The 23,081-nt window shown below is 37.9% G+C and overlaps 2 protein-coding genes across 7 annotated transcripts; one reads left to right on the forward strand and one right to left on the reverse strand.

Moving 5' to 3' along the window:
* The first annotated feature begins 105 nt into the window (after positions 1 to 105).
* cfap43 (cilia and flagella associated protein 43) lies at positions 106 to 19,432 on the forward strand. Of its 6 annotated transcripts, none has more exons than XM_032553023.1 (38): positions 106 to 199; positions 1,727 to 1,767; positions 2,765 to 2,861; positions 3,732 to 4,262; positions 4,463 to 4,568; positions 4,721 to 4,856; positions 4,936 to 5,018; positions 5,092 to 5,223; positions 5,311 to 5,424; positions 5,525 to 5,602; positions 5,718 to 5,866; positions 5,994 to 6,097; positions 6,175 to 6,324; positions 6,810 to 6,964; positions 7,082 to 7,246; positions 8,158 to 8,288; positions 8,904 to 9,057; positions 9,290 to 9,385; positions 9,812 to 9,889; positions 10,962 to 11,069; positions 11,154 to 11,258; positions 11,347 to 11,463; positions 11,951 to 12,118; positions 13,121 to 13,327; positions 13,489 to 13,575; positions 13,776 to 13,856; positions 14,392 to 14,520; positions 14,638 to 14,757; positions 14,958 to 15,065; positions 15,258 to 15,344; positions 15,428 to 15,516; positions 15,593 to 15,800; positions 15,924 to 16,036; positions 16,639 to 16,804; positions 16,939 to 17,103; positions 18,075 to 18,155; positions 18,251 to 18,404; positions 19,012 to 19,187. In XM_032553023.1, the coding sequence occupies exons 4-38, from the start codon at positions 4,171 to 4,173 to the stop codon at positions 19,185 to 19,187; spliced, it is 4,392 nt and encodes a 1,463-aa protein (XP_032408914.1). In that variant the 5' UTR covers positions 106 to 199; positions 1,727 to 1,767; positions 2,765 to 2,861; positions 3,732 to 4,170. The 6 variants fall into 6 exon arrangements, with proteins under 6 accessions (XP_032408914.1, XP_032408912.1, XP_032408910.1 ...); XM_032553021.1 differs by having other exon boundaries at positions 4,095 to 4,262; XM_032553018.1 differs by lacking the exons at positions 106 to 199; positions 1,727 to 1,767 and adding exons at positions 2,165 to 2,330; positions 2,441 to 2,694 and having other exon boundaries at positions 4,095 to 4,262; positions 19,012 to 19,432.
* sfr1 (SWI5-dependent homologous recombination repair protein 1) lies at positions 19,188 to 20,754 on the reverse strand. The gene is made up of 3 exons (XM_032553029.1): positions 20,482 to 20,754; positions 19,758 to 20,093; positions 19,188 to 19,666 (listed from the first exon to the last, which is right to left on the reverse strand). Exons 1-3 carry the CDS (start codon positions 20,572 to 20,574, stop codon positions 19,478 to 19,480), a joined length of 618 nt encoding a protein of 205 aa, XP_032408920.1. The 5' UTR covers positions 20,575 to 20,754; the 3' UTR covers positions 19,188 to 19,477.
* Positions 20,755 to 23,081: the final 2,327 nt, after the last annotated feature.

A 23,081-nucleotide genomic window follows, 5' to 3' on the forward strand; every position in this document is an offset into this window, starting at 1 on the left:
GAAGGAAACAACATTGGTGTTGTCTACTTGGTGTAATATTTCTGTTGTATTCTTTGCTGCATAATTTGCTGAATGGAACTCTGACCACTATACAGTGACCATGTCACATCTGGGACTGGATGTTTTCCACCCAGCACTGGCCAGGAACACCCAGAAGAACCTCACTGATAAATGCACATGTACTTCAGCCCACTGAAGGGTGAGCGAATGTTTTTACGAAAAACCTGCTGTTCCAGAGTCACTCTGGAACCTGTGTGACACCTTTCACCCTCTTACTCTCTTACCCCATTTGCTGCCTTGTTGTCTTTATAACTGTAAACACACCTCACTTATTGAATAGAAGTGTGCACCACTCCCTGTAGGAAGATTTATAAGCCCGACACTCCCAGGAGTGTGTATTTATTCAGAAGTCAAGAGTTAGAAATACAAATGATTGCAACAGTTATTTCAAATTTTGCTGAGACAGGGTTTCTAGGCTTTTCTTGTAATTGTTTGCTTTGGTGCTTAAAGTTAACCAAAATGACTCAGCATTCACTGCTAATACCAGATATATTGTATGTAAAGGTTGTTGTATAACACCAAGACCTACGTCATACTTTAAAATCCGGTTCTACCAAATTTTAGAATTGACATTCTAAATTATTCTTATTCTAATCAAAACTTTAAAAACTTTGATGTTTTTAAAGAATAATCATCCCTATTATTATTCAGTCTTTTATTAAGCAGAAATGCTTTGGTAAATGAACTAAAACAGGAAATGTTGAGTCTGATTAGAAACAAACAAAGGTTAAGTGCCTTTTACAATGTATTTACATGTTTAGTTCCAAATGCAAATTTTAATGACATGAAACCTCACAAACTAACAGTTGATAGAACTTTTCAAAACCCCATACAGCCACTGCTGTAGGGAAAATGTCTAATTACCAGTGAATATTGATTGTTAAACACACTGTTTGAGAGTGTGAGTCCTTCTTTGACTATTGTCTTGCTTTGGTCTTTACATGTAATGTAAAAAAAACCAACAAAAAACCAACAAAACAACTACATCAAATTCAGAGTAGAAAAATCATAGATTTATTGTTTTAAATCACAAAGTTATTTTTTGACAAAGTTTATCAAAAACAATTTCATTCAGAAAACTTCATGGTATGAATATAATTCCCCCCCCCCTCAACTATCAGTTGTTTTCTACAGGCCATAGTCATAGTCGGGTTTCTCGGCAGCAAATGATGCATGATTTCATGTTCACTTTCTCAGCTTGAGCCATTTTGCACAAATGCACAAAAGTTTCAATCTCTAGATGTGCACAGTGTGCAGAGATCTGAATCAAAGCATTAGTGAAGAGTTCCCTAGACGTATTAAGTATTGAGTACCCATTATTATTGTTTAATAGAGATTGTGGTATTTCCATATATGGCGTTTTTGAGCTTTCATGTAGTGGGGGAAAAAAACAACATACAAAGTTTGCACGCACAGCTACACAGCTGGGATCTGTAAATATGAATCATTAACAATAACCCATCATAATTGATTGTAATGCACTCAATAATACTCACTCTTTGTCACTATCAACCAGACTTTGGAGTTTTACAAGATAAAGTCTATGCAACTAATGACTTAATATCTGCCATGCTCTTAAATTATGCTTTTTTTCTGACAACTGTGTGTTATCCAACATACTTTAAGACGCATGTCAAACTCAAGGCCTGCCATAATTTTTTTATAGGGCTCTCTATTCTGTGGAGGGACAAAAATAGAACATTCAAGGTAAGTTTGTAATGTGTTTATTCAAGATAAAAAATATTTCTCAATCAAACATTAGCAGTTTTTATCTGTATAGTGCCAAATTACATCACTGTGACATGATGTTCAATATTATTTAATAAGTATTTATCAAATGTAGACAGCAATTTATTAATATTTTTACAGTTTGGAGAAATAAGAGTAGGAATAAGACAACATTCTTCTACTTCAGCTAACTTGAGAAAAACATATTTTAAGAAGAAAAATTTTAAATTTTAGAGTTTTACATTTGATCACAATCTTTTCACTGGACATCTTTGCACTTGGAACTTGCCACAGCAGACTTTATGAACAGGAACTTAACTGTGGACATTTAATTATGTGCTTTTATTTTGTACGCTACTTTCCGGTGCACGTGGTGTCTAACAGCCAATAGCGTGACAGATAGGACTTTCCAGCCGTTAGTGGTTGCTATGGATACTAAACCACTTTCCTAGGAAATTCGTTTTCCTGAAAACTCGGACCTGTAATAGCGCTCCGTCATATTCTTGAATTAAAATGAGCGAAGGTGAAATCTTAGAAATAAGGTAAATTTCTTCTGTTTTATTACTACTTCATTCCTAAAAAGAAAAACTGCCAGTTTTCCGCTGTGCCCAGCATTGCTTGTATTACTTTCCTGCTTTCTCCCCCTTGCCAGCTGGATTCAAGGATTTCCAAGAGACAATGTCGAGTTTGTGGATAATGATACAGTGTGTTACGCATGTGGGAGTCATATATGCTTCCTAAACCTGAAGACAAAAAAACGGAGAGTGTTTCAGAGTCCTGGCAATGGCGTCGGTGCGCTGACAGCTAACGGCAGAAGTGGAACGTTTGCTTTCTCTGAGAAAGAATTGGATCCGTCTATATTTGTGTACAACTTTCCTCAATTAGAACTGAAGAATGAGCTGAAAGGTAGTTAGCTATAGCGATGTGTCATTGTGAAACGTAATCATTGTAGTGAATTATAAATGTTTTTTTGCAGGAAATACGCAACTGGACTATACATCTTTGACATTAAGTGATGGAGAGCCTTTTTTGGCCTCCTGCTCGTCGATTCCTGACTTCTCCATCACACTGTGGTAAGACACCAAACACGCCTTTCAACTTTTTCACATTGTCACTTTTTGTGACAAGGTGGTGTCAAAACGTGCGGCTCGATGCCGAGAAGGGAGCTATTACTTTTATTGGGAATCGGACTTAAGATGGCGACGTAAAAAGCGAAAAACGAGCAAAATTTCCAACTGCCGAAACGCAGAGCCCAACTGACACCAACTGCCACTCCTTTAGAGTGAGAAATGAAGATAATTTTTGACCCCCAAACAATTTTGAAATCGCCCTCACGCCCACAAATATCGCCCGATTGGTATCAAACTCGGTCATGACATTGATACGCATGCCTGCTCCGGTAAAATGTTTTCGAAATTTCTCTAGGGCTTACGGTTTTCTGTCAAGGTGCTTCAGAGCGAAATCATGCGCCAGGATAACTGACGCTCTCCCAGATTCACTTCCATGTATTTCTGAAAAATTTCTGAGCTCTGCATACACCATTTTTGTCTCATCACTGCAATTACTGTGAGTGAGATACAAATATGAATCGCGGTACTATGGGAGACGACAAATAGCCCTCTCATACAAACGGTTTTCCAATAGTCTCTCGGTTCCTGAATGGCAAGGAGTTGTTCAGGCTGCTTTTTCCATATAAACCAATGGGGTGTCTCACAAAGATAGAATTTTTTCTCCACCTTTCTGTCTCACACACACATGACAGTTAGCAGAGGATTGATAACCATAGCAATTATGGACTAACCAACTAGTAGTTTTCCTATCAACATCCCCCACCTAAGCTTTGGATCTCAGCAGCTCCTACAAAATGAACATGTCTCTTGTCTTCTCTGATTGAACCTTTCCTCTCTGCTTGGAATGTCCATGCTCTCCTGATTGATGCACAGGTTCTCTTTGGATACTCTGGCGTTCTCCCATCTTTCAAAAGCATGGCTGCTGTGTTTGTTGGTCACTAAAATTGCCCTAGGTGTGAGTGTGTGCATGTGTGGTTGTTCTGTGTCTCTGTGCTGCACTGATAGATTGGCTGCTGTAGGTAAGCATCAGCTCCCATGCTTGGGTGAATGGATAAGAAAGGAATAGATGAGTGGTGGATAGATTGATGGATGATGAAAACAATTAAGTATTTTCCTGTCGCTTTGTGTTGGTCTATCAATTTGTGGTTGCAACATAAAATGAAGTATGAGGGAATGAGCACCTTATACACGTTAATGTTTATCCCAATTAGGCATTTATAGTAATTCTGTGTACAGGAACTGGGAAAAGGCTGAGTTGATCTGTACACGGCCTCAAGGTGGACGGGATGTCATTTATTTGGAGTTCAACCCCATGAATTGCCTCCAGCTTTGTGCTTTGGGCACCACAACCCTCACTGTCTGGAACATAGAGAGATGTGGGTCTATCCATCTGTTGAAACCAAGGTAAAAAAACACACACACACACACATAAATAATCTGTGAAATTCACCTATAAGTGGATAGTTCATGAATATAACCAACATCATTTAGAGGTAAAATAACACATGTATTTATAGTTGAAGTGGTAATCTTACAGAAAAGTTGTCAAGAAGAAATATTAAGTTGTGATTTACATGTGTAGATTTATTTTTGTCCTATTGCAGTGCAGTACAGCTTCCAGAAATCCCAGATGCCTCTTCAGAGAAACCAACTCCCACTTCCACAAAGGACCCAAACTGTATTTCTCAAATTTTGGCTGCCCTTACAGAGGTCTCAAAAAAGAAACCTTTAACTATGAAGTATTTCCCCACTGTTTACAGAAATGAAACATTTAATCACACCAGTTGAACCATTTGTTAGAATAAACTTTATCCAAACAAAAAGACAAAATGTTGATTGCAACTCAACTTGTGTTCAAACAGCCTACGGTAGCCACAGTAACACCATCTACTGTATGCTGGACAGTCACATCACAACTTTGTGTGGGATGTGCTGAAGGCTATCTCCTTCTTGTTGACCCTCAGAGCCTCTCTGTTTCAGTCCTTGTCGACCCTACAGGTAAACTAAATTGTACACAGATCATAACAAACACCCCATTCATCTGAGTGGAATAATTTCCTGTTTCTTTTGTTTTTAGCTGCGGATGCCATTCCTGAACTCAAAAACTTCTATTTTCAATCTGTAGTCCTTTATAGCAATGGTCTTGTTGCAGTAGGAAAGGTATGCAGCATGAGCACTACCAGCATTTGACATTCTCAAATAAAAGCGCTTTAAATATTTCAATGTTTTTCAGGAGAGTGTGATGCACTGTCTGGAGGCCAAAGGGACTCAGATCAGCATCACGCAAACTTGGCAGTTAGAGAGATCTGTTACGACTGCAGTGGTCTCCCCCAACAACAGCACACTGCTTCTGTCTGCCAATACAGTAAGCACCTAAATGTGGTTTAGCCTATATGTGATATTGCATCGAGCTTTACATGCTAGCAAAATGTGAATTTGGTCAATCTTTCAGGGGAAACTCTACGTGCTGAATGCAGAAAAGTCAGACCAGATTGAGAAGATCTTGGATGTTCTCAGTGGCAACTTTTTGAACGCTGCTTTGCACTCTGACAAGAACATTTGTGTGGTAAAGTGTTTGAGTTGCTCGTAAATCGGACTATATTGTGTTGTTATAGCCTATATAATTTAGCTGTGAGCTGTTGTGTTTACGTTTCCACTGACTGCAGTCATTAAGGGATAGTGGCGTTCTGCAGCTGTGGTCCTCCAATGGCACCTGCCTCGCCTCCCTGCCTCTAGAAACAGACGTAAGATCGACATCGAGTAAAACCAACGATTCCACAAGCATATTAAAATATCTTCAGATTTGTCAGAGCATAATTAAACGATAACAGTGTATCAAAATAATTTACCTCTGTTTAGGTGACTAACATCACCTGCTGTCCCCTTGCACATTACGCCGCTGTTGGAACAGCTTCAGGAAAAATCCTTTTCATTGACTTAAACTTTCAGAAGCAGCTTCGCCTAGTGCATGAGGTTTATCTCTACCACACTGCTGTGGATCATCTAGCGCAAGTATCCTCCATCATTGAAAGAGCTTCCATTTTCAGATGTCTCATGACACATAAATGCATTAAACGCAAGAGAGAAGCTTTTAATTTTGGGTCGTGAAAATAAAACCAAGATGTCATTTTACAGTTTTGATCAAGAAGGGCGCTACCTTCTCTGCAGTGGATTGGATTCCCATCTTTATGTACTCGATGGAAGGCCATCGTCAAAGTTTTCAGTTTTGGGATACATCGGTAAGAATATGTTACAAAGACTCATGCGAGAATTCTTGAGCTTTATTACAAACTATCCTGTATGTGTTCTTCTCCAGAGGTTCCTGGCAGAATTTTGTCACTTTCCACACAATGCGTCAACCGTGGTGAGGATGTGAAAGCTCTTGCACTCTGTGGTTCACAAGAGGATAAAAAGGATGAGGGGAGCTGGCTGCTCATGTTTTTTCTACCTTTTAAGGGCATTGGAGGTAAAAAGCACATTGATTACATACAAGCTGTAGTAAAATTTAAAAAAAAACAACAACCTTGTCTCTTTCACATAAAGTCTTGGAGCCACAAATCTAGGTTCACTATGTGAGAAAATTAAATAAAGCACACAACACATTTATCATGTCGACAATCATCTCATGAGAAATGTGTGGGGTGATTGAGCAGATCTTAAAGAAATTTCTCTCTGCCCTTTGATGTCTTTGTGTAAAAGCCTTGAGTGCAGTTCTTGGTTTAAAAAAAATACTTAACAGATTGATGTCCGTGATTTGGCTATTTCAAAAACACCCTTGTTTGAAGAACTGACAGGTAAACTGCTGAATGACACAGCAGTTTAAGCTTAGTAGTAGTTAGCAATAGCTTGCAATAAATATGGTTCAGAAGAAAAGAATGTGGCTTATCTTTTCTATGGTGCTGTCCTTATTGCTAAAGCTGATAACGCTGATGTGCTTCTGCTCACCTTTAGGTTCTTTTTCTGTAGACCGCACTGGTTGTCTGAACATTCCCAAAGTATTCAAATTCAAAGTGCAAGTTCCACTGACTTCCTGCATTCTTGGGGTCGGTGAGGCCTTTGGTTATTGCCACAGAAAAAAATCTCTTCAGCGATTTCAGTTTCCCGAGGTTTGATCCCAAATGATATTTTCCTGGCGTCTCTATCCTCATACATTCTAAACTTAGGCACAGTTCCTTGGACTAATTGGAATTAAACTATTTTCTGACCCCTTTTTGTTGACTTAGGACACATTTGGTCTCTCCAGCAAAAAGAGGGCCCATCTAAACCCAAAGAATGAAGTAGCTTTTCAGCTGCCCGGCCGTGCCACGCTCCTTTTGTCTCCTGACTGCATGTTGCTCGCCTCTGTCGGACGGCAAGGCATACTACAGCTCAGACCAACCTCCTCTATGGTAAGTGGTCATTGTGTTTGTATTTTATGCCATCATCTGCAGTTGATAATTTATTCATACCTCTTGACTTGTTCACATTTTCTATGTCATAATCGGGTTTCAGTCTTTCCCACTGTGATTTTATTTGTTAGGCCATCACAAAGTGATACAAAGTTGTGAAGCAGTAGGTAAATGATGCATAGGTTTCAGACTTTTTTTTTTACAAATTAAACTTAAAAATAGCATGTGTATTTAGCTCCTCTAACTCTAATACATCCTGAATTATAATCAGTGGAAGCGATTGGCTTTAGAAGTTTTAAATTTGTTAAGAGTCCAACTGTGTGTCATTTAATCTTATGATAAATGCAGCTGTTCTGTGAAGATCTCAGAGGTTTGTTAGAGAACAAATTGCTTCACAGATGTGGTAAGGGATAGAGATGCGGAGAAGGTGGTTTAGTAAAGAAATCCAGAGCTGTTATGTTCAATCCATAATCCAAAAATGAACAAAGTATAGCATATATATAAACCTGTCAAGACGTAGCTGCCCTCCTGAACTTATAGACCAGGTAAGAAGGAGCATTATTAATAAGAGAAGGAGCAATAGGGCCATGCTATTGGAGGAGCTGATGGGATCCACAGCTTAAGACGACTCTACAAATATAGTCTTTGTGAAAAGAGCAAAGAAAAAGACTTGTGTTTAAAGAAATCCTTATTAAGTACTTAATAGGAGTCATGTTTGATGTATACATCAATTTTATAACAACTGAAAGTAGTTACCAGGACAGTACATAATTATTTCCTTTGGCTTGCGTGTCTGTTAAATAAACTTTTAATATCAATATATTTGCAATAATCTGTAAATTCATTGAGATTTTTTTACTCAAATATTATTGCAAAGTGCCACAGATATAACACTGCTGATGCGCCTGCAGGAACTCTACTGTGAGCTGCGGTGTCATTCAAGACGCCTCGGTGGAATTCGGAGTGTGTCCTTCTCCACAGACAGTCACATGGTTGTCACAACTGGCCTAGACGATGGCTCCGTCCTCTGCACTAACATCAGGTGAAGCACCACCCAGTAGACATGCTCATTTTGTGCACAACTGTGAACAGTAGGGGGCGTCCTTGCTTGCATAGGAAGTCACACTTGCAGTTTGATGTAGCTTTTAATAAACGGTGCCTTTTCCATCTATGGTGCAGGATAGCAGTAAGAACAACATGACTTAAGCTCCAGTGGGTGGTATTATGAGGTTATAAAGAAACCATGAGCCGAAGGTGTGGAAAAACAAAGACTTACTGTAGTAAAAGTCACATTCTGGCTCTGAAAAATCTTCCCACTCAGATTCCACATCTGCCTGCTCTGTCCACTCCCACGCACACGTTAGTTTCAGATTTCAAAACACCGTGACCATAAGCACTATTCTTGATATTTTAGTAATATTTTATGAGCCTCTTATTGGTTCACCAAGCGTCTGATTTTCTGTAACATTTGATAAAAAGCGTGAAAAGCATGAAGGCGGAGCAGAGAAAATCTAACTTCAAACATGATTAAAACATAATAAAACATAAAACATAACATAAAAGTTACAGTGATGCATGTTTTATTAATTTAATATTAAATTACTGAATAATTTATTGAAATGTTATTTACTTATTTATTTCTTATACCTTCCTACAGAGCTGAAGCTGAATATATGTCTCCTATCCAAAGACGCCTGATTAGGGCTCAGTCCTTAAAGACTTCATTCATTTCTGAAAACCCCATCTTGATTAAGTTTCCTGTGTGGGACCAGGAGACTCCAGTTACCGACGAGCAAACAGAGGAAACTAAGGTGAAACTCACTGTGTTATAATGCTTTTAGTATTATTTGGAATCAAATTATCCTTAAATTCCAGCACTACTGGTGTCTAGCACAATACTCTAGCTTTATCAGTCAGTTTTTTCTCCATTTCTAATAATAATATGTAATGTTAGCTAATTAATTTTAGGAGTTATATACAGTATGTAATGTCCCTAATCATTTACAAATATTTATAACCAAATTTACTTCTTATGCTTTACAGTTCGGCCGTGCAGCATCAATTGATGTGATAGAGGAAGATGAGCATAACTTCCCCCCTGCTTCAACCTCCACGTGGTTGGAAAAAAGACACGAAGAAGTGAGTGACAAGCTCTTATATTTGTGGTTATGACAGGGTTGTAGACAGGGTGAAAATATGCATAGTTATTTATCTTGTTTCATAATATTCCAGGCGGTGGTTTACGAGAGGGTCCTGCTCCACCTTGTGTGTGAAAGTACTTTCAGAAAGAGCAGTTATTGTTGGCACTGAGTTGCTTTTTGCAGATGTTTGATTTATTGTTGCTTACAGAGTGGGAGAAACAAGTAATCGCAATGGTATTAACCAGATGTTTACACCTGTTGGCACCTTTCCACATGACAAAGGCTTGGCATAAAGATGAGCTGATAATAAACATGTGGGAGGTCTCTACTACACCTGATGTAGGGAAGGTGGAAAAGACTCTTCTCACTTTGTGTGTTTTCAAGACAATTTTACCTTCATGTTTACCTTCATTTTTTAAAACAGATTGTGAAGGAAGATGAAATAAAGTATGCAGACGTTAAGAAGAGACTAAGAGAAGAAATGGCAGATTTACGGAAGAGTGTAAGTAGGCTTTTATAATTTGCTTGGAATTACAGTTTGTCCTCAGAGTTTAATGAACAGTCATCAGGAAAAAATGTCACTGCAGACAAACATAAGAAACTGTCACTATTACTAAAATCACAACTTTAGTTTAAAGAAATCTCCCTATCATTATGCCATGCAGCTTTTAGTTTTAGTTTTTTTCCGTTAATGTTTTGTTCATTTGTAATTATTAACCATTTTTGCCATTGACACATTATAAAGAAAAGTCAATCAGGCTTTTGCTGCCTGGTGCCATTTTTCATTTTTCTTCATAGTGTGAATTGCTGTTTCCTATTTAGGATGATTATTTTTTTCTTCATTCTAAGGACCATAGCACTTAAGAGAAAAATGTGTTGCAGGTTGTTGATAGAGGTTGTAGTTTTACATCCAACAGCATATTATTATACCCAACCGAGAATTACAAGATATCTAGGTAACACTTTATTTGACGGGTTGTGAATAAGACTGTCATGACACCTTCATAAATATAACATAACGCCTGTCATTAATATGCGTAAGTTTTCATGAATATTTGTTACTGTTGTCATAAATGTCATTCGGTAAATTGTGACAGTTTTAATGCAAAGTTGACATTATTCAAAATGTCTTCTTTATTGACATTAACTATTAACATTAACTAAGAAATCATGATCTGACATAGATTTGTTATAAAAGTATTACTGATTAAACTTTAGCTTTAATAACATAAAGCTACATAATTTTTAAAGTTTAATCAGTAATACTTTTATAACAAGTTTATGTCAAATCATGATTTCTTTTTTAATGTCAAATAAGCATATGTCCCCAACATTTATCTGATTTTTTTTATATTCAATAATCTAAATAACTGATGTTGGCTTACGTGATAACAGTAAAAAAAACAAAAAGTCATTCAAAGAAAAGGGTAAAAATGAAAGATTTTTCTGATTTCTGAACCCATGATATGCTGTAACCCTACAAACATCTTTTTAAAATTTATAAACAAATCTGAATTTGGATTATCTTCTTCTCTAAAAAGACATGTGCAAAATGTGCTTTTGTTTGTGGTCAGGTTCAGAAACTGATGCTTGAGAATAAAACCCTCCCAATAAAAATGTTCAACTTAGATGTGGAGGGGCAGAAGAGAATGGACGCCCGGGTGGAGGCGGAAGTCCAGAGGGTATTGAGAGCTCAAGTAAACACTATCGCCATCCACCTTAAATTATTCCTTAAAATGATCTTTTAACTCTGCTCCAATGCACAGGTGAAGGCCGAAATTGAGCAGGACATTCTAGAAAAGCAGTACCAAAGAGACGTCCTGAAGAGAGAATGCTGGGATTCTTTTCTGATCAAACCCCGGAGCATCAACGTAAAGTGGCTCAGTGGCAAGCTTTTAATAAAGACTACTTTTTAAAAAAATCAATTAACTTTGAATTATGTGTGGCTGTCATCCACAGGCGTTCCACTCTAAGTTAGCTGTGCAGAACTATCCCCTTAAAGCGCGAACAGAGAAGGAGTTGGAGGACATCCGCAGGGTTCAAAATATGAGGATGATTGAAAAAGCTGCAGCCAAAGTGAATACAACTGGTGGTTTAGATTCTGATTGACAAAGCAAAGTAATGCACATGTGATGAGTTAAAAGTAATTAGAGCCATGTTTACTGTTGTGGGTGTGCAGCAGGAATGCAACAATGTGATGTTTTCTGAAAGCAGTAGCAGGGAAATGTCAAATTTTTCATCTTTATTTCCTTGTGGAAATCTATTTCAGGACAAAACCATCTAAGTCTAAACAAGTTTACTTCTGAAAACACTACTGGTTGTTTGAAATCACAATCTTTCCTCTGAACTTTCCCCACTGGAGCCCTCTTTAAATACTTGAACACACGCCAGCCCAGCGCTGTTGAAATGTTTTTAGATTTATAGCCGTGTGGCTGAAAGCAGGCAGCTGCAATGATTTTCTCAACTGCAATATTCTTTGGATATAGTTTATAATCTTCTGGCCACAGATTTGGTGCTCATGTTTTGCTCCATCATTTGTCATGCCCGCAATTTCAACCTGCAGCTGATTGGCCTGAAGAAGAACAACAGTGAGCCAGAGGAAGGCCATGTGGCAGAGAGTGCAGACAACGTAGGACTCCCAGCTCTGTTAGCCCATGCCAACGTTTACCTCTACGACCAGTTCAGCATGCAAACTGTCGAACAGCGGATCAACCAGATCATACTGTTACAGGTGGGAACCTGTCGAATCTCTGTAAAACGGTGATTACTACTCATTTAGATTCTGATGCTTTCCAAAACCAGTGCCCAAAACATACTCTCAAAAAAACAGGACAACAGAGATATTTATTCAAACTGTATGAAAAGACACATAATTGTTTTTCCTCTCCGGCACTTATTCAGACTATGTTTTGTTTTTTTTTAAAGTCAGTTAGGTAACCAAAATTATTTACTTTTGCTAAGACCAGAATACAAGAGTGTTTTCTTTTTAAGTTTTCATATATTTCTTTTGTATTTTATAGAACTGCCTTTTAAACTGCGTGACCAAACAGTTTTGGTATACTACCACAAGATTCTCACAATATATTTGAGTCATTACATTATACAGACCTGAGTATGGTTTATATGTCTTATTATTTAGACACACCTTTAAGCTCTCCAACAATTGGCTTTGTTGTCTTCAATCCACTTTAATTACAACTAATTTGGTCGTATGCATCATTTATTTGGAAAACCAATTTGAACCCAGAATTTACCTTCCCGCCTAGTCTCTAATCCTTCTTTATTATGTGCATAGTATTATTTCATCATCTTACTAGGTTTGTTTTGTGAAGTGCACTAGTCCATCCTTTAACACAAATACGTGATACTGCCACCCCCTGTGATGTTGTTTCTGGTTTTTTCAGACATAACCAGATTGCATTTGAAAAAAATACAATCTACTTTTAATTGTGGCTTCTTTCACTCTGAGTGGCATATGCTGGTTAAGGATTCGTTTACCACCATCACCCAGAATCTTTTTTCTTTTCCTTTTTGTTCTGTGGTCAATATACATTTTCTTCCTTTGAAAAAGCAGAACCTATTTCCTTCCTGGACTGACTAAGTAGACATTCACTTGTTGTACGTTCACAGAGTCTGGTTCCAACAAGAAGTCAAGGGTGCAGATTCGGTTTTGTTATTGTTTTTGTCCCAGTCTTAATTAATAATGAATTCTTTCTCTCACTTCTGAATGCAGGATTTGATTTATGATATCAAGATGGCTTTCAACTCCGACTTCGAAGCCCTGTTCAAGCGGAAACTGAAAGAAATCAAATTTGTGGTAGACGTGAACAAAAACATCAGGGACATCATGCTGGAGCTGGACATCCAGCAGACGCTGTGGGAGCCCAGCCTGACCGACATGGAGTGGCCAGAGAGGCTGTTCATCGTGGAGGACTCTGAGGTGACTGTCCTCATGAAATGTCCTAGCAGTGGACATGGTTCATGTAAAGTTCAACCAAGCACGAGTAAATGTGGAAGTGCTCTGTGGTTTGTTTGTGTGTTTTGTGGGCCGAGATGTGAGCTTGTGTGTAATTACGAGACGTTGCCTTTGTCCAACTTCAGATTGAAGTAGAGAAATACCTCACCCCAGAGCAGAAGGCAGAGGAGGAGAGACTTAGGTTGGAGAAGGAGGCCTGCCTGGCTGCACACGTATGCTGTCATGATAAACATTTCAAGTTTTTGCTAATTCTTTGCCATTGTCAATGAATTGCACACTTCTATCGGCGTTGTTCAGATAAGTGATTTCAGTTTACAACTGTGTGTGCGATTAAAAAATCTATAAAGTAAGTAAAATGATAGCAATTAAAAGGTTAGTTGAGCCCTGTTGCAGCCCTGTTGTCCTGTTGCAGAAAGACGACAGCAGACAGAGAGCTCTGAATGACATGATGGGCGGAGTCCTTGAAGTGAAAAAAGTGGACATTTTAAAAGTGGTAAATATGCTGTTCACGTAATGAAATTGAAATTGAATGATTGATCAATCTAACGCATATCTTGCAAGATAACATGCTATTTTTCCATAGTGTAACGTCTTCCCTAGCTTGATCAGTTTATTTAGAAAACATTGTAGAATTGTCTAATAGAAATATACTTACAACTGCGAAGGGTTTGACCGTCACACTGTCATTCAACCTTTTTTTTTTTTTTTTTTTTGCAATTTTTTCATTTAAAAGAAAACATCTCATCCCAAGTACAAGCAATTGCATCTAAATTGAAACTGAATTACATGTTAAAAATCAAGAGACAAACCTACATTAATATCTTAGTCTAAACATATATCAGATTTCTCTGCAGCAGCACTGAACGTCACTCTAAATAATATTCTTCTAAGTATTCTCTTTTGGCTAGAACAGTTAATTTTTTTTTTTTTTTTTTTAAGTTTTTACATGCGTTTCTTTAAGGCACTGCCAGTAGAATCAGACCAAACAGCATGAGGAGCCCACAGTTTGTTTTGGTTTTACTCCACAGGAAATATTTCCTCCAGAGTTTTCTTTGACCAAACCTCCCATTCAGTGGAGTGAAGAGGAGAAGAAAGTCTACAAAGAATATGAAAAGAACATTAAAGATCTCATTGAGGAGAAGGAGAAATATAAACGGGTAATTAAAAAAAAGGGGGTGAAAAAAAGTTCCATTTGTGTGGGTTGTTTTGGGTATTTTATTACCAAAATATTAGTTGAGATCAGTGTTAAGCATGTGTGAACCTTGGCTTTGCAGGGATTGGAATTTGAGATGAAAAAGCTGCAGGAAAGCATCAAAGAGTCAACGGAAAAGTTTGACGAGTCACTCACAAAGCTGTTTGAGAAGAAATTAAAATTCACAGCTGCTATATATCAGGTAATGTACATTAAATCGCAAAAGTGTGGCATTCATACATATTCAGCCCTCTAAATAAAGTCCAATGAAATCAATTGCTTTAAAAGATTCGCCTAAGGTAAATCTTATATTATTCCTGTAGTGATGCACATACACATGATAAAAAGTGTTCTCTCTTGTTCTGATTTGTTGTTTCGTATTGGTTTGGGTGTGTTTCACAGGAAGAGCTGAAGATCAGCTATCTTGCCGAATCAGTGCACATGGTTGAGGCGATGAACCGTCAAGAGAGTGAGCTCAAGCTCAAACTTGAACAACTGCTGGCACAAAAGGTTAAAAATGTTGGACTCTCTCTTGCTGCAGGAATTTATTAATCATCGAAACTAGATTCAATTTGTAGAAATTGGCGTGTGTTCCAGTACAGCGCCTTACCATCTCAAAACACAATTTGACAAAGTGATGTGAAGCAACAGGTACATGTGTCAGGCTGACTGGCCAGAACGGCAAACTTTTTTTTCTGACAGGTAAACACAGAGAAAGACTTGAGTGGATACAAGGACACGGTGGAACAGTTTCAGTTCGATTATGAGAACATCCTAGCTGAAGACAAAGTAAGCGCGCTGATAAAACACACACAAAAAAGAAAACATGGTTTGTGTAAGAGATAAATGCAATTTTGTTTCATCACCCACAGAATCTCGACAAAGAATTCAGGAAAGAGTTTGCTGATCTACCAAAGTTTCTGACTGATCAACTTTACAAACAGTTCAAGCGTAGACCCAGGTTTGTGACCATTTCCGTGCATCAGTTGTTTAACGCCGGTTGTTTTTAAAGCTCTGATTGCCGCGACTGTTTCCAGGGTTCAAAGGTTGAGGGCCATGTCTATAGATGGCTCTAACGTGTTCAAGCCGATTCGTCTGAGCACCCCCACTCCTGATGGACTTAGTCAAATACTCGCCGCCATGGAGGAGTTGGATGCTCCAGACAACATGCCTAAAGGACTGACCTTGCCCGTCTGGGAGAGATTTTGTGTTGTGCGCAATACAAAAATAGAGTATGAACAAAAGGTACTGCAAAGAAAAAGACATACCTACCATCCATGTGCATTCATTTTATATTCCAGAGACGCAATATATTTACTTATTTTATTCCCTGACAGTTTGTGTATTTCTTTGCTTATTGTTTTACAGATAAAAGTAAAAGGTTTGGAGCTTGCTGAGATGCAAGCCTTCCTGGAGAGACGGATAAATGAAGATAATGTTGCCCAAGAAGAAATTAAGCAGCATTTTGAAGAACTCCGAAGGTAGGACCCAGGACCTCTGACTCGACAATCTGTTTTACTCAGACCAGTTAAGTTGGGAAAATTAAAACTGAGTTTGGGAAATAAGTATTTACTTTGGAACTAAATACTTTGGAAAAGTAAGTATCTACATCCAAGTAAGAAAATACTTGGAAAATTATTTTCTAAATACTTTTCTAAATATTTAAATCCAAATACTTAATTTGGATCTAAATATTTAGTGTTCAAACTAAACCAAATATTTAGCTCAAACGTAAATATTTTGTTGGCAACTAAACATTTAGTTTATAACTAAATATTTAGCTTCTTACACAAATTTTTAATTTGAAAGCTAAATGTTTAATTTGTCAACTAGATATTTAGCCTGTGAATTAAATACATTTAGTTTGTAACTGTAACATTTGTAAATGTGTAAATAACATGGCAAAAATATGACTTTGAAAAAAGAAACACCCACTTCTTTTCAGCCTAAATAAACCAAAACATTGCCGTTCTTTTTTTTTGTTTTTGTTTTACTGGAACCCCACAAGAAATGCTTGAAGACAATAAGTGAGAAAAATATTGTCGATAATGCTATGGTGGTCTCTAATGTCATGTTTCTGCAGCCTGAGGAACAGGAGGAACAAGTATCTCATGGACCCTGTGATCCAGGTTGTCCTGCCACAGGGACAGGTGGAGACGTCCACCATAGATCTGACAGCTGAAACAGCTGAGACTGACTTCATCCTTCTCCACAAAAAGGTGGTAGATGACGTCAAAGAAAAAATCAGGGTCTGTCTTTACCTTCAAATGTCTTTATCAGACATTTTCATATCAAAACAGGGATAAGAAAAATGTTACTATTGTTAAAATAATAATAAAACAATAAAAGCTGTCTATCAAATTCTTATTGCCCGTGTTATCAGAAAGTTGCAGAGCAGAAGATAACCTACATGGAGGCACACGGCGCGGTCCGTAAAGAAATAATCCAGCTGGAGTGGGAGCACCGGGTGTTGGACAAGAAGATAGAAGACTTGCATGAAAAGAAGAAAGAGATCAAGATGCTTCGACTCTCAAAGGAAGACATGGAAGTAATCTAGTTTATAATCATAACTCCGCTTTTGAAGTTCTGGGAAACTGTGATTTGCTCTTTGACGACGACTGGAATTTTTTTTCTGCCGCGTTAATTATATGTCAGAGGTTTTCAGAGGATTCAGTATCAGGTTTAAATAATAACACAAAGAAAAAAAAAAAGGGAAAAAAAATCTACATATGGGGCAAAACATTAATCCAGTGTGCATGTCTGGCCAAATTTCTCCGTGTGTTATCCAGGCAGGTATTTTGGTTTTGGCACGGCAAGATGTTTTGCAAGCAGAAAATTGTTACCATCTCCCAGCACAGATGGATTATCTTTTATAGAAAACCCACACCCTCTTCCTAATGCCTCCCCACCCTTTTTGCCTTTTCAGCATTTGAACGTCTTATTGAAGATGTCGTGTGTGGATAGAGTTTTTTTTACATCTCCTCCTTTTCCAATTTAATTTTTATTTAGTTCAGTCCTAAAATTTTAAGCAATAAATCTTTCACATCCTTCCTCCCCCCCCAAGAGTTTAAGCCAGAAAAATGCAGTTTAATTAAATTCATGCCAAACCACTGACAGGATAATTGTTTACTCTAGAATAGATGTTTAGCCTTGTTGTACTAAAACAATAGATTTCACTAGTATTTATAAACCTATATTAGATTTTGGAAAAGAAAACATATCAACTAAATTATCTGCTATAGTTTAACAAAGCAGTGCATTGGAATTTCCTTACTTTAATGCCAGTTTCCTTTGGCAGAAGGTTTATGTTGCTCTGCCGCTGGTAGCTTCCTGACATTGTTAAAGCCCATAAAACCACGCAGGAAGAAAGCTGTGAATATGAATAATCCATTCTTGTCATTAAAAATATTTCCTGATTAAAGATTTTGGGACTTTAGCTTGGAAATCTTCAATCTAAATTTAGAGAAAACACCGTTTGTAATTCATTTGTACAAATTAACCGTCTCCTTTTTTTTTCAGGTTCTTAGCATGAAGGATCCGAAAGCTCACGAGTTGGAGAAAATTTCTAAGTTGGAGAAAAGTATTGCTTTCATGAAACAGGTAACAACCTGAACACGTCTTAGCACAACGTTTAAAGTCTGAACCACAAAAGCCAGCAACATCTTATGTGTAATGCACAACGCTCTCAATTTCAGACCCATAAAAGGGCCATTCACCGGCGAATGAAAAAGGTAAAACAGATTAACAAAAAGATATCGATGATAGCAGACAAAAGTGCTTCCATACAGAAGGAGCTTCCTGAGATGCAGGCTTCTGTGGCAGAGCTGAGACACATTTATGAAGCCTCAGGTAAATGAAAACAGATCTACAGACACATCTCTATAATCAAGAATATCATTGAAATGTATGTATGACCACGTGCAAAATAGCTCTTAGTGCAGCATGGAGGCGCTGCTGAATCCCCCTGAATTGCTGAAATGGACTTTGCTTCACAAACTTATTCAACTTTCCATTCAACTTCAATTAATCAGTCAAGTTAACGCAACACTGTCAAAAGCCAATGTTTTTAGCCATGATATTTAGGCTCGCCTTACTTGCGGTGAGTGTTAATACCTGCTGGACATCTGTCAGGTCAGCAGTCTTACTCATGACAGTGTAGTTGCTAACATGGCCATATTATAACAAATCTGTATGTAAAGTACAGTTTTATCGATCGTACGTGACACTGGAATTTGGGTTTTCATTATGTGTAAAACATAATCACCTATTAATCAATCAAGTAAACAAAATAAATTCTTGAAATGTATCTATAAAAATGTGTAAATTTTAGTTTTTGAACAGGTCAATACATATTTTGATGATGTTCTGACTTACTGAGTTGACCATTAACCAATTACTCTGCAAAAGGGACTTTCCTCCCGTTTCAGCCTTTAATGAGGCTCTTTTGGCGTTTCAGCTACCGAGGCAAATGAGGCAGCGGAAAGAGAAGACCGCTACCAGGAGATTGTTAAAAGGCGCAACCTGAGGGACCTCGCTAGGGCTAAGTCGGACGAACTGGACCAACTCCGGAAAGAAGTTGAGCGTCTGGAAAGGAGGAATTTTCCCTCACTAGACCAGCTGAAATACAACTAGTGCCCAATAAGTTTATTTATTTATACATTGATTTGCTAACAACTAATGAACAATAAGTTTATTTATTTATACATTGATTTGCTAACAACTAATGAACAATAAGTTTATTTATTTATACATTGATTTGCTAACAACTAATGAACAAGTTTATTTATTTATACATTGATTTGCTAACAGAGTATTTAGTGTTATTTTTGCTGTGAACAAGAACAAGCACTAAGAATAAATAAGATGAATTGTGTTAACTCTTTTCTGTGGTCCTTGATGGACTTAAGATACTTCTTCTGGCATTATGTAGTGAAGTCTCCCTCTGGACGGTCAAAGCACAGAATGCTATCATCCAGACCAAAGAGGTCAATGAGCTCGGACAGGTCGGCCTTCCTTCCGTCTATAGGGAACTCTGACTGGAGCTCATACAGAGCAGCCTGAGCACAACTGCGCCACTTGTCAATCAACGTTTGGAGCTGCGTCAAATCATTCTGAGGAGGAAGACACACACACACACATATATTGCCTTTTTCAGTCTAAGTGATAAACCTGGTTAAAGATATTTGATGACTCTACTGATACCTTGCTTCTGTACATTTTCACCATCTTGAGTCGACGCAGTGTCTCTGTTTTCTCCTTTACTTCCTTCCTCAGCTGTAGAGCTAAATCTCCTGAGGACATGTGTGATGGTTGGGGAGCAAGTGAGGGCAACCTCTCACTGCCCAGCTTCACTTCAGTCCTGTTTGCGTCCATAGTGTGGACAGTAATAGTCTCCTGGGAGCCTGCTGGAGCAGGTGGGGCATCTTCCTCCTCCTCACTGTCAACACAAAGGCGCTTGGCCACAGAAAGGGGGGAGATGAAGGAGCGCCGTGTTCTCTTCAGCCTTTCCCTTAGGGAGGCACTGAGCCCAGAATGAAGCTGGGGAGTGACAGTGGGAATCACACCAAACGATACAGGTAAATGATAATATGCGAGCATGGATAACAGCATGTGTTTTGTACAAAATGTCAGAGAATTTCCTCAGACATGGAGACTAAATGGATGAATAGATGGACAAACAGATGAGTGAAGGTTATAGATAGATAGATAGATAGATAGATAGATAGATAGATAGATAGATAGATAGATAGATAGACATGGAAAACAAATGTTTTTTAACTATTATTTTCCATATTTATTCAGAAAAACACACCTACAATTAATTAATTCTTTCTTTCAAACTTTAAGAGACTGAAAACTTGTTTGTTTGATTCCAAGTTGAGTCAAGGGTGAAGTGATGCATTTAATAAAAGTCAACAACACTCACCTTCTCTTCTTTAAACTCAGAGGGGCTTGACTCGACTGAACAAGGTGATGGAGACCCACATGATAGTTTGGCTACTTTCGGTGTGATCTCCATTAGTTAAAATCACTTTGACTCATGTGAACTCTTTCGCCAATGCAGTACAAGTCAGCTGCGTTTGCAACATTAAGTTTGCGAATTGAAGCTTTTATATATAAAGTCTTTTTGTTCAAAAATAGCACTTTCTTTTGAACACCCACCGAAGACGACTCTGTCTTTCCGTATTTTTGCGGCGTACTGCCTTCAACGTAAGTGATTGGACAGAATTTGATTACGGTCAGCCGAACAGCATCCTGGGAGTTGTAGTTTATTCTATCTATCTTGGAAGTGCCTAAAAAATTACACGTGTCCGCGGGTTTTCTGAGACATTTGTTGTGTTTACATGTAAACCTAACCATTTCTCACTTGTACTGCGTTAAGTCGCTGCTGCCTTTGTGTTATTTGTTACCTCCCAGAAGCCAAACTAACCTATATGACGTTTTAGGGCAATTATTTTCATAAGTAGGTGGTTAAAATGTAGATAGCTAAACATATAAGCAAACAAACAGGTTACAGAAGATAAATAAAATGTAAATTAAACAAAAATAATAAAACAGGTACCACTATAATGTATTGTTATATCACATTTTTTCCATGCCTCCTTTCCACCCATTCATCAATTTTCTAACTCCCTTGTCCCTGGTGGGGTCGGGAGGGGTGCTGGTGCCTATGCTGGTGCCTATCTCCAGCTAACGTTTGGGGCGAAAGGCGGGGTTCACCCTGGACAGGTCGCCAGTCTGTCGCAGGGCAACACAGAGACAAACATGCACACACTCAGACCTAGGGAGAATTTAGGGTTGGAGAATTTAGAGAGACCAATTTGTTTTTGGACTGTGGGAGGAAGCAGGAGTACCCGGAGAGAACCCACACATGCACAACTCCATGCATTCCCGGGCCGGGAATCGAACCCAGGACCTTCTCGCTGCAAGGCAACAGCTCTACCAACTGCACTGTGCAGCCTCATGCCTCCTTTGCTGCTCTTTTTTAATTTAAAAAGTGTAGACCCCTTAGGAAAACATTACCCCCTTTTAAGATACCTGGAAAGTTGTCTGTTACTTCAAAGACTAACAAAAGACATAAACACTATATTTTTTAATTATAGTATTTATAAAATAACAATAGTATTATTCATAATAATGCTATTATAAACACTATAATTAAAAAATAATATTATAATTATAGTATTTTAATTATAGCATACTACGGAGATATCCTTTGAATTTTTATTTTGACTATATTTCTTTGTATAAACTAAACTTATGTTTAGATACAAAATAAAATGGTGCTATCAATGTAATTAGTCTAAAAGTTCAAAAGTTAATAAAACTGACATTTTCTTCTAATGTCAATAAAGATCTAAATTAAGATATGTGGGATTTGAGTAATAAAAAGTGTATTAGTATGAGTAATGGCTTATAAACACACACACAAAAAAATACAAGTGGTTCCTCCATTACATCTTCATTAAGGGCAGTAAAATTACAGAATGCCCCAGTGGCTTTTGTTTAAATATGAGGTCAGTGTTAAACAGAGCCATTCTTGAGGGATAAACAGAGGAACTCTGACGGTTACGCTGAGCTCTGAGTAAAAGTGATTTATCTGGGCTTTCGGACGCGTCTGGTCCATGTTCATCTTGTTGCTGGGTCTGAGTCACTTTGTTCTCATTTGCTGATTCAAGTCCTTTAACAGACCTATTTATAAACTCCCAAATGTAATTCAGAAGTCTTTCCACACTTGCACATGAAACTCTGTCTGTTGCCACGAGGAGCGTAATAATGTTAAATAAGAGGCTGCCCGGACTTGATTCTCAGTACTTGGAAAAGTGATATTTCACACCCTGAGGAAATGGGATTTTTTTTCTTACATTTTATATGGATGAATCTTGCAGGGCTGAGGGTTGGAAATAATTACTATGCGTTAGTCAAGGCTCTAGAGTGTGCTCTCTTTCTTTTGTCATTCACAGTAGAGATAAAAAAAAACGTTGGTTGCTCTCCAGTGAGATACATGAATCAACTGGTATGAGTTTATAGATTCTAGAGGCTATGTGAAACACCCAGTGAGCCAAATCTTTCAACAAACACACAAATGGCTACTTATTAAGAACATATGTTTGCACAAGCTATTAACTCTTGTTAATGTTTATGTAGCTTAGTGTTAGGAAACTACCTTTACGTTAAACATAATGTTGGAGAATAAAAGATCCAGTTTTAGTGGCTCACTTTTTTTTTTTTTTTAGATCCCACTCAGTTTTTGTTTTGCTGAAAATCTGTTTTGTGTTTTGGGTTACTTTGATTTCCAGTCAATGTGCTACATTGTCTTCTTAAGATCTCCCTGTAATTTGACGTGACTCATCGGTTAACACTTTCTCATACAGATACAGCAAAGTTACCTGACAGCACCAGGTGTTTTCACCTTGAGAAACACACAGATGCAGAGAACCGGAAACATTTTAGGCTATATGAAGTTTGTTGTGACGGATATTTTTTTTCTCACAGCAGACATGTTGACATGCCACTGATAAAAAA

The sequence above is a fragment of the Xiphophorus hellerii genome, chromosome 22, assembly GCF_003331165.1.
Source record: "Xiphophorus hellerii strain 12219 chromosome 22, Xiphophorus_hellerii-4.1, whole genome shotgun sequence".
NCBI classification, from domain to species: domain Eukaryota; kingdom Metazoa; phylum Chordata; class Actinopteri; order Cyprinodontiformes; family Poeciliidae; genus Xiphophorus; species Xiphophorus hellerii.

Bases quoted from the DNA above. Each gene is read 5' to 3' on its own strand.
- cfap43 (XM_032553018.1), top strand. From the start codon at position 2,302: ATGAGCGAAGGTGAAATCTTAGAAATAAG. The intron at 6,098-6,174 runs GTAAGAATATGT...GTTCTTCTCCAG, and splicing joins TTCAGTTTTGGGATACATCG to AGGTTCCTGGCAGAATTTTG. The intron at 7,247-8,157 runs GTAAGTGGTCAT...ATGCGCCTGCAG, and splicing joins TCAGACCAACCTCCTCTATG to GAACTCTACTGTGAGCTGCG.
- sfr1 (XM_032553029.1), bottom strand. From the start codon at position 20,574: ATGGAGATCACACCGAAAGTAGCCAAACTATCATGTGGGTCTCCATCA. The intron at 20,094-20,481 runs GTGAGTGTTGTT...GTCACTCCCCAG, and splicing joins CTGAGTTTAAAGAAGAGAAG to CTTCATTCTGGGCTCAGTGC. The intron at 19,667-19,757 runs GTATCAGTAGAG...CTTCCTCCTCAG, and splicing joins TGAAAATGTACAGAAGCAAG to AATGATTTGACGCAGCTCCA.